This window comes from Osmerus mordax, chromosome 16 (assembly GCF_038355195.1).
Source record: "Osmerus mordax isolate fOsmMor3 chromosome 16, fOsmMor3.pri, whole genome shotgun sequence".
NCBI classification, from domain to species: domain Eukaryota; kingdom Metazoa; phylum Chordata; class Actinopteri; order Osmeriformes; family Osmeridae; genus Osmerus; species Osmerus mordax.
This window is the reverse complement of record NC_090065.1, coordinates 395,716-406,954: the sequence shown is the minus strand read 5'-3', so window position 1 is coordinate 406,954 and position 11,239 is coordinate 395,716. Positions and strand designations below refer to the sequence as shown.

Below are 11,239 nucleotides of genomic sequence, written 5' to 3'. Positions count from 1 at the left end.
GTGTGTGCGTGTGTCTAGGGGGAGGGGGGGCAGTGACATGTCCATACTTGTTCAACTAGAACCTGAGTCACAGTGGGACCTGTGCAGAACCTCAGTTACAGGGGAACCTGTGAAAAACAAGCGTCTTGTCTGAGCAGACTGGCAGACATGTATCTGATGAGACATTACACAGTACTCTCCACTGCAAGGAATTACTGGTAAGTAGTCACAAGATTTGTCTGTAATTTGTCTAAATATGTGTGTGTAACTTTCTGTATAGTATGTGCTTGCGTGTGTTAGTCTGTGTGTGTGTGTTAGTCTGCGTGTGTGTGTGTGTGTGTGTGTGTGTGTGTGTGTCAAAGTCCACCAACACACATCTGATGACCTGTGCGTGTTCACCTTGCTAGCTCCTCTTCACCTGGACTTTGATCATCTCAACACGTTCTTGAGTGTTCCTCGTTTGGGCGTTTCAAGTTCGAGTACGTTCTAGGTTCTATCTTCACTTTCTACATTCATGCTCTACTGTGTTACATGTTGACTGTGGACTGACAGCTAGTCTTCTGATTACAGCAGACTTGAAATTTTGAATAATATAGAATACACTACAATTGTGGTTCACAAGGAAAACTTCAGGAGTGACGACATAAACAAAAAGCACAATTCACATAATTATAAATGAAGTGACTTATCCAGAATGTCCAGTTGTTATGTGGCCACCAGGGTGCAGGAGAGTGCAGAGGGTGCAGATGACCTGTGTTATTGCTGTTGTCTGCAGAGGAGCAGCCAAAATATATATTTTTATATCAGCTTGGCCCAGCTTCTTGATCAAACTCTCTCTCTCTCTGTCTGTCTCTCTCTCTGACTCTCTCTGTCTGTCTGTCTGTCTGTCTGTCTGTCTGTCTCTCTCTCTCTGTCTCTCTCTCTCTGACTCTCCTCTCAAAACACACATCACACCATACACACACACAATTTACACAAAAGTAAATTCTGCATTTATGAGTGTGCCAGGAGTCGCTGTACTACTCTCGGTTGTTGAATTTGTGCGCAAGTACTTGTGTGAGTGAAAAGTTCATATCTGTGTGTGTGAAGTAAGTCACGCGCTCGTGACCTTTTACATAAATCTGACGCCATAGAGAGAGATAGAGACACAGAGAGATAGAGAGATAGAGATACAGAGAGAGAGAGGGAGAGACACAGAGAGATAGAGAGATAGAGATACAGAGAGAGAGAGATACAGAGAGAGAGGGAGAGACACAGAGAGAGAGAGAGAGAGAGAGGGGGAGAGAGAGAGGGAGAGACACAGAGAGAGAGAGGGAGAGACACAGAGAGAGAGAGAGACAGAGAGAGAGAGAGAGAGAGAGAGGGGGAGAGAGAGAGGGAGAGACACAGAGAGAGAGAGGGAGAGACACAGAGAGAGAGAGAGAGAGGGGGAGAGAGAGAGAGAGGGGGGGGGGGGGAGAGACACAGAGAGAGAGAGGGAGAGACACAGAGAGAGAGAGAGGGAGAGACACAGAGAGAGAGAGAGAGAGAGAGAGAGACACAGAGAGAGAGAGAGAGAGAGACAGAGAGAGAGAGAGAGAGAGAGAGACACAGAGAGAGAGAGAGAGAGAGAGAGAGAGACACAGAGAGGGAGAGAGAGGGAGGGGGGGGGGGGCACGTAGATGGAGTGGCTTCTGGGACTTGAACCCAGAATGTTTTATCTTAAAATTTGGGTTGTAATTTGGGTTGTAATTTGGGTTGTAATTTGGGTTGTAATTTTCGGCAAATCTAACAATATGAGTCCAACATACTGTTTAACATACATATTTTTTTTTTAAAATGCGCTCAAATTAATGCTCAAAAACACGAGGGCTTGCATTGCCTGAGTTCCTAAATACTAAATGACTAATTACATAAATACAATACTGTTACATTTAGTCATTTAGCAGACGCTCTTATCCAGAGCGACTTACAGTAAGTACAGGGACATTCCCCCGAGGCAAGTAGGGTGAAGTGCCTTGCCCAAGGACACAACGTCATTTGGCACGGCGGGAATCGAACCAGCGACTTTCTGATTACTAACCCGATTCTCTAACATGACAATGACTGTTAATGACGTCATTTGATAAGCTGCCTGTTCTTAGTTGTAAATTTTTTTATTCGTAAACATTGCTTTCATATTGATTCATTTGAATGCATTTCGTCATTGTCTGCAAAAACTATTGGACACTTAAAATACTTAAGCTAGCTCAAACAATCATCCCAAGTTCCCCACAATGACAGCCAAGAGCACAATTGATATTGGAATTTCTAAATAACAAGCCAAGGAATAAACAGTCAAAGGTAGACTATCGTTTATTCAGTATGTGACCATATATGGTCCATTCAGAAACACATTCTTTAAGTTCGATTTTACATTAATCAACATGAGACACACTTTCAGAGGCATCCCAGTGAACACAGTGTCTCATTCTGGTTTCTCTGACGCAGAGAGAAGCTACAGTTACACCTGAACCTGAACACCTGCGACAACGTTAGGTCTGAACAGACACTTTACATCATCATCATCATCGCTAAACTATCCAGAAGAGCAGGAAGTGACATCACAGTGTTCATGTTCCAGCTGGCAAAGAAAGTTATGACATCAGGTCTAAACTCTGCTGTCACAGGATAAATATATAATCTTTTTTATTTTCACAACTGAACATTGGTGGATCAGGGGGCAGCTTCCACACCAGAACAACAGACTTGGGTTAGGGTCAGACTTGGGTTAGGGTCAGGGTCAGACTTGGGTTAGGGTTAGGGTCAAACTTGCCACATTCTCATCATGCTTTTCTTTTTTCACATTATTTTATTTATTTCAATAATACGGATATTATTTGTATTGCCAATAATGAAACTACGGTGTTTTAATAATTTATGGTGGCATTGGGATGCCACCATAAATGCCCTCCTCTACCTACCCCTCCTCTACCTACCCCTCCTCTACCTACCCCTCCTCAACGTACCCCTCCTCTACCTACCCCTCCTCTACCTACCCCTCCTCTACCTACCCCTCTATTTTGTCTTGCGTATTTTGCGGGCAGCAGATGCCCTGTGATTGGCTATGTTGTTTAGGACGCAGCTATTGGTCAGCTGGGCTAGTTTAGAGTTCAGGGCTCCAGTCCTTCTGTCCCAGCGGCCCTCCTCATCTTCATCCCTGTCGTCTGTCTCCTCCTCACTCTCCTCGTCACTGCGTTCGTCCTTGTCCAGCTGGAGACATGGGGGAGGAGCAGGGGGGGGGGTTAACTACAGAAGCATTTGGTCCCAGCACCCCCCACCATCTCAACCCCCCACCCAGGTTCCCACTCCACTCTCCCTGCAGCAGGAACCAGTGGGCCCCCTCACCTCCCTGCAGCAGGAGCCGGTGGGCCCCCTACCCTCCCAGCCCCCCTGCCCCCTCACCTCTCCCTGCAGCAGCAGCCGGTGGGCCCCCCTACCCTCCCAGCCCCCCTGCCCCCTCACCTCTCCCTGCAGCAGCAGCCGGTGGGCCCCCCTACCCTCCCAGCCCCCTGCTCCCTCACCTCTCCCTGCAGCAGCAGACGGTGGGCCCCCCTACCCTCCCAGCCCCCTGCTCCCTCACCTCTCCCTGCAGCAGCAGCCGGTGGGCCCCCCTACCCTCCCAGCCCCCTGCTCCCTCACCTCTCCCTGCAGCAGCAGCCGGTGGGCCCCCCTACCCTCCCAGCCCCCTGCTCCCTCACCTCTCCCTGCAGCAGCAGCCGGTGGGCCCCCCTACCCTCCCAGCCCCCCTGCCCCCTCACCTCTCCCTGCAGCAGCAGCCGGTGGGCCATGCGCAGGATGAGCGCGGCCCAGAACATGTGCAGCCCCAGCAGCAGCAGCAGCAGGGCGTTGAAGAAGTAGTACCCAGCAAAGGGCTGGAACTGCTGCATGGACACCACCAGGGTGGTGTGGATGATCCTGGTACAGACACGCACATCATACACACCACCATACATACTACCGGTTAAGTGCTTTAGGTTCAATAATGAGACACTGGAGCTATGTGTTGTCTTCAGTGTGCTGTGTTGCTGAGGACAGTGTGTGTGTGTGTGTAATGTGTATGCATGGTGTGTGTGTGTGTGATGTGTATGCATGGTGTGTGTGTGTGATGTGTATGCATGGTGTGTGTGTGTGTGTGTGTGTGATGTGTATGCATGGTGTGTGTGTGTGTGATGTGTATGCATGGTGTGTGTGTGATGTGTATGCATGGTGTGTGTGTGTGTGATGTGTATGCATGGTGTGTGTGTGATGTGTATGTGTGGTGTGTGTGATGTGTATGCATGGTGTGTGTGTGTGATGTGTATGCATGGTGTGTGTGTGTGATGTGTATGCATGGTGTGTGTGTGTATGATGTGTATGCATGGTGTGTGTGTGTATGATGTGTATGCATGGTGTGTGTGTGTGTTACCAGAGGGGGAAGACAAGCAGGCGTGTGAGGATGAAGGTCACGGCGAAGATGATGAAGAGGCCGTCACACACCCTCCTCCAGCCCGTCCCATAGTGCAGCATCTTAGCAAACTGAGCCCAGACACACATAGTGCAGCATCTTAGCAAACTGAGCCCAGACACACATAGTGCAGCATCTTAGCAAACTGAGCCCAGACACACATAGTGCAGCATCTTAGCAAACTGAGCCCAGACACACATAGTGCAGCATCTTAGCAAACTGAGCCCAGACACACATAGTGCAGCATCTTAGCAAACTGAGCCCAGACACACACAGTGCAGCATCTTAGCAAACTGAGCCCAGACACACACAGTGCAGCATCTTAGCAAACTGAGCCCAGACACACATAGTGCAGCATCTTAGCAAACTGAGCCCAGACACACACAACACATACACACCACACCACTAGTGAGTGAATGTGTTGCACCTCCAGGACGACGTCAGAGGCATCGTGCAGCAGCAGCACGAGGGTTCCAACCCGGATGTAGTTAGAGATGTAGGAGAAGCCCAGCAGGAAGCTGGTGGCCAGGTGGTGCAGAACCTGCTCCCTGAAGTCCTGCAGCACAACACCACAACACCATCACACCAGGCCCACCACAACACCCTCACACCACAACACCATCACACCAGGCCCACCACAACACCCTCACACCACAACACCCTCACACCACAACACCGCACCCAGCACACTCAGCAGGCACCAAGCAACCGTCACTAAGCAACCAGACAATACAGACACCAGGCAGTCATCAAGCGACCAGGCAGAACAGTCACAAGTATGTTGGTCCAGGTGATGAAGCCAAATGGCCAAGCCTAGGGAGCAGACAGGAAGTGAGGCGCAGGAAGTGCAGGTAGCCTAGGGAGCAGACAGGAAGTGAGGCGCAGGAAGTGCAGGTACCTTCCTCTTAACGTCCACAGACACACGGAGCAGCAGAGACAGGTAGAAGCCCAGCTCCAGCTGGTAGTACCAGTAGTGGGCTCTCTCTAGATGCTGAACACACACACACACATTAGTGGGCTCTCTCTAGATGCTGAACACACACACACAATGTTTACAAACCCACATACACAGTGTACACACACACACATTTATATATTCAACATAGTTGTAACGTACAAGGGGGTGCAACATCAACCTGCTCACCTGTAGAGGATAACCCTTCCAGCACTCCGTCTGGTCCCAGAACCAGGGCCTCTGGGAGGGGGGGGGGGGGGGGTACAGTCATGGGGAGGGTTAATGGGGGGAACGTTTCCATGACCTTCCATCCACAATCACCGCTCATTACAACACAACATCACAACTGTTAAAGCTCTACCGACATGGAAAACATAACAGCCATACTATTGTTATCAGAAAGTATAATGTCACAAACGTGTTCCCATGGTGGATGAAACATCAGAAACCAGCTAATCACTGGAAGTTTCCATGATCAATGCAGGCCTTCTAAACATTCCACGACGTCTGGCTATTATGACATCACAATGCTACCTACATCAGAAACCGACCAATCACAAAACCCACCTGCCCTGGAATGTTTATCAAATCTGAAACATAATAACCTATCAGCTGTCTTTTCAAAATGAAAACCATTTCCTCATAACTTCCCTCATTCTTTACTCTCACATGAGTGACATCACGAGTGACATCACGAGTGACATCACGAGTGACATCACGAGTGACATCACGAGTGACATCACGAGTGACATCACGAGTGACATCACGAGTGACATCACGAGTGACATCACGAGTGACATCACGAGTGACATCACGAGTGACATCACGAGTGACATCACGAGTGACATCGGAGGACAGTTGACCGTTAAAGTTTATGTAACAATAATAATAATAGAGCTCAGAGTCTTGCTGCCAGTATCAATACAATACATACGTGCCAGAACCCAGAACACTCACATCGATCAGAACAGCCAGTCCTGACAGGAATGCTGAGATGTAAAACAAAAACCTCCAACTGAAAAACACCAGAAACATTTTAGAAATGAGATGCTGTGTGATGATCCTGGAGAGAAGAAGTCACTTCCTGGAGAGAAGAAGTCACTTCCTGGAGGAAGAGGAGGAGGGACTTACGACGCCTCACCACACTTCCTGACTGGGCTGGGTCGGTCCTGGTTTCTACGGTGACGGAACCATGTGTCCACCTGCCTTTTGGTCTTATCACATTGGGACATTAGAGTGATGATGTCACTCTGGGACAGGAAGTCAGGGAGCGAGAGACAGGAAATCAAACAGAGAACATGTTGAATTAGAGAGAGATATTCTAAACCCTAATCATCCTAAGAATAATTATAATATTATATTGTACTTACACTAAAGATAAGTTGTGTGTGTGTTTGCAAGGCTGTGCTCGTGTGAGTCTCACCTGGGAGGGCTGACTGCTGTGTTGAGTGTAGAAGTTCTCCAGTGTGGGGGAGGGGGCAGGGGGGGGCCTGTTCCTCACCCCAAGGTACCTCGCCAGGGGCGGGGCCACAACCCTGGGGGGGGGTGGAGGGGGGGGATATTAGACACCATTACAGGGCTACAACACATGATACCAAGGAGCACATGTGACACAAGGACACATGACCAGTGGTGAGTGTGTATGTGTGCGTGCGTCGGAGTTTGTATGAGTGTGTGTGTGTAGTGAGTGTGTGTTTAGTGAGTGTGTGTGAGTGTGTCCTCATGCCTGAACATGCCCCATTAAACAAGCCCATTGTTAAGCAGTTAACAATGTCTTCTCTGGTTACCGTGGGAGACCGTTGCCTTAGTGACAGACAAAGCCCTCCTTCCCTGTCTCTCACCCAGGCGCTAACACCTGCTGTCAGCATTCCCTATGGGACCGACGCTAACCTGCTCAGCATATTCCCCATTGAGGTGTGCTAATGCTAACAAAGCACCTGCCAATGAGTCTACAGGTGGAAAGAGCAGGTCCATTAGCCTGACAGCCTCCACCAATGAGGACAGAGCGGTTCCCTAACCACTGCTGCTGGTTTTCGGATGAGCATTTGTGGATCGAGAGGTTATAGGTTCCAATCCCCCGGTACGTTGCTTTGGATAAAAGCATCTGCTAAATGAGCACATTATTGTTGCTACTAGAGAGGAGAATCCCTCGCTGGTCTGGACACCAGAACACCTGACTGGTCTGGACACCTGACTGGGAAAACAGAAACTCATTCTGTCAGTCTTTCTGTCTCATACAATCTCTCTCTTGTTTGTCTGTCGGTTTTTCTCTCTCCTTTTTCCTCTTCCTCCCCCTCTCTCCCTCCCCTCCCCTCCCCCTCTCTCCCCTCCCACTCTCTCCATCTTTCCATCTTCCTCTAGCCCGTCCCTCCCCATCCCTATACCCTTTCCCCCTCTCCATCCCTCTATACCCTCCCTCCCCATCCCTCTATACCCTCCCTCCCCCTCTCCATCCCTCTATACCCTCTCTCCCCCTCTCCATCCCTCTATACCCTCCCTCTCCATCCCTCTACCCCCTCCCTCCCCCTCTCCATCCCTCTATACCCTCCCTCCCCCTTTCCATCCCTCTACCCCCTCCCTCCCCCTCTCCATCCCTCCCCCCCCTACCTCTCGTAGGCACAGCGGAGCGTGATGAAGGCCAGGGCCAGGGGCAGGGCCAGCAGGAGGTCACGGGGTCGAGGCTGGTCTGCCCCCAGGTGCTCCAGGTCCTCCCAGCTCACCCCCGGAGGAAGCCAGAACCACTGGGGCCACAGGTCCACCTCGGACATGCTGGGGGGGAGATGTCAGAGCAACCATTTCTTTTACATCCAGTATGTTACTGATGAATTGTATCATATCGTATTTCGATCTTATCAGGCATAACTAAGACGCTGTCAGGCTGAGAATGTGCATTATATTTTAGTTTCTCAGATCATTAGGTTCTATTAGCTTTTATCATCATTTCAATCATACACAGCTAGTACAGTGCACAGTGAAATGAAACAATTTCCTCCAGGATCTCGGTGCTAAATAAACAACATACAACACATTATTTTTGTCTATTGCAGAAATGCTAAAGGTATTTCACTATTACATTAATGTCATCGCTTTCCGACGACTTGACAGCCCAATAACCTTCCAGTCTATATAACAACAACCATACAAACTTGAGGAATAGTAAATGACATGCGCAAACAACGACTCACAGCATATCTGCTTCTTATGAACACAAGATGATTAAAAGTCGCGGTTAAACGCGGTTCCGTAAAACGGCCAGTCCAACTTGTTCCTTCAAACTCGTAAAAGCGGTGTGATGAAGAGAGAGCTGTCCGCGGTATCCGACCCCGGTGAGGCTCTGAACCAGACTGCCCCTTTGATGCTGAAGCGGCACGAGGTGAAAGGGGTGTGTCGGCTCGAGACGGAGTTCAGGAGGAGGCGACTTCACAACAACGGTTGAGTTTACAATTCGACTCTGAACAAGTTCGCACGTTTTCCAGTACTTAAGAAATACTATAATATATTTCCAAAACAGACAAATTGTTTTTCCCTCCGTTTCTCCCTCCGTTTCTCCCTCCGTTTCTCCCGCCCTCTGCACGAGGCAGCAGTCACACCATCGAGTATAACGTTTCGTCCCACCGCGATCCATAGGTGGATGAGCGGAGTCATCTTATACAGCAGATCAGGCTGATCTGGTTTTATAAAGAGAAACAAACGGACTTTTCGTTTATGAAGAGATAATTTGTCATAGAATAAACGAATTCCTTGGCACCAGACAGCAAGAGTGAGTTACAAACCCATACCAGGCGTCTACAGGTAATGAATATTGCAAGGACATGTTGGCTGTATTCTAATTAGAGTTCAAGAAAGTTCAACTCCACAAACATGTCAGCCACACCCTGCCACAGTATGCATGATTCTATCTGTATTGCTGCATCTCTTGGCCTAGAAGGAAAGTGCACTGACCTAGAGGGAACGTGCACACACACACACATACACACACACACACATACACACACAGACCTTCCAGTGTGATATTGATGCTACAGAGATCTTCAGCCAGTCTGTCTCCAGATCGATATCACTGTTGTTTTCAAACCATATTCCCAGCACTGAATGTACATACTGTCCATGTACATATATGTACATGGACAGGCAGGCAGGCAGGCATTCTGGTAATATATTTCAACAGGGCTGGGATGTGTTTCTTTGAGTCTCGTAAATAATCTGTCATCGTGTCTGTTCAAGGTTAGATCAGATTAGGCAAATCGTTGGTTCAATCTGCCTTAAACCTCAAAGATCCTCATGTAGACATACAAACGGAAGAACCTGTTTCTGTTCAGGAGACAGGGCAAAGCTTTATTTGATTACTAAAGTACATCACGATTTAGGGTTACAGGTTTAGAGTAGGAAAACTATCAAAACATCTGGACCATCCACAGGTTCTATTGAAGACATATGGTCCACCGCATTGGCTCTAACAGCATTAGGATTATTAAACTAGATCAGGAGAATTTTTTTCAAAAGTTTTGTCAGGAAGACCAGGAACTTTCTTCAGGAAGAAAAAACTTAAATTTACTCACACCTGCAGGAAGCAGCTATACTGGGAACAGCCACACACCCTAAACCAGCCCATGGTCCAGCCCTTGCCTCTCCAGCGCCTCCCTGTGGCAGGGCCAGGCCCCTGCGGCCAGGCTCCTGTAGGGGTCCAGCAGCACGCGCACGCATCGCCCCAGCAGGACCAGCAGCAGCAGGAGGAAGAGCCCCAGGAAGCAGAGCGCCGCACCCGGCTCCGTGTGACCCGCTGTGACGGTGGGGGGTCCCCACCCCTCTCTCACTGTCACACACACACACACATACATAGAGACTCTCTTACACACACATTCACATAAACAGACTATCACACATATGCGCGATGACTTTCATACACACAGCCTCACACACACACACACACACACACTTAACCCTTGTGTTATCTTCGGGTCATTCTGACCCATCAGTCATTGTGACCCACCGTCGTATTGCGACAAATTTACCTCATACAAAAACAAAGTGAAGCATTTTCTTTTAACTGTCGGGCTGTCTCAGACCCCCCACATTGGAATGGTTAAAAGAAAATTATTTTTATTTGTTTTTGTATTGGGTAAAATTGGGTAAACACAACAATGGTTCGTTATGAACCTTTGGGTCATGTGACCCGAAGGCAGCACGAGGGTTAAAGGCTGTGAATGTAAGGATTATAAATGTCTAAATGACAGGATCTCCTATGGGTCTGATGGTTAGACCGAGGTCCAGCCTGGCATGGCTGCTACAGGGATGCTGTGAAGACTGTGTTCATGTGGCTGCCCGGGCCAGAAGCCTGCTGCTCATCCTAACCAGAATCCATTAAACTGGAACACAAGAGACTCCTCTCTGGCCCTCAGCCTCCTGCTGAAAGGGCTCAGTCAACAGGCTAACACAGTGAATGTCTGAGCTACAGTTATAGAGCCACGTTACAATAGAATCTAATAGAAGAGAATCTCAGTAGTATAGCATAGTGATACAGTTATATAATACAGTATAATGCAGCTAAGCTGCAGTTGTAGAAGCTGCAGCTTACACTTGGGCTTATTGGGAGCCCTGACCTCAGAGGAACACCCACAATGCACCTGGGACTGGCAGGTACACTCGAGCCCAGGGCTCACCCTGTCTGTCTCTCATGACAGGTTTGTAAGATTCAGAGGACTGACAACCTCTACATTAAGTATTTGACCTAAAATGTTCTCTGGAGGGAAGGTTGAACTGAACGTGTCCTCTTGAAAGTGTTCCCACAAGAGGAATCAGGGGATCTTACACCTCAGGTTTCTCCTTCTAAACCATCAACC

At 48.7% G+C, this 11,239-nt stretch overlaps 1 protein-coding gene across 1 annotated transcript; it reads right to left on the bottom strand.

Moving 5' to 3' along the window:
* Nucleotides 1–2,295: 2,295 nt before the first annotated feature.
* Nucleotides 2,296–8,879, bottom strand: LOC136958618 (ceramide synthase 2-like). Its single transcript, XM_067252653.1, has 11 exons — nt 8,585–8,879; nt 8,007–8,168; nt 6,823–6,934; nt 6,531–6,649; nt 6,357–6,414; nt 5,589–5,639; nt 5,343–5,435; nt 4,872–5,000; nt 4,406–4,515; nt 3,759–3,915; nt 2,296–3,210 (listed from the first exon to the last, which is right to left on the bottom strand). The coding sequence occupies exons 1-11, from the start codon at nt 8,587–8,589 to the stop codon at nt 3,016–3,018; spliced, it is 1,191 nt and encodes a 396-aa protein (XP_067108754.1). The 5' UTR covers nt 8,590–8,879; the 3' UTR covers nt 2,296–3,015.
* Nucleotides 8,880–11,239: the final 2,360 nt, after the last annotated feature.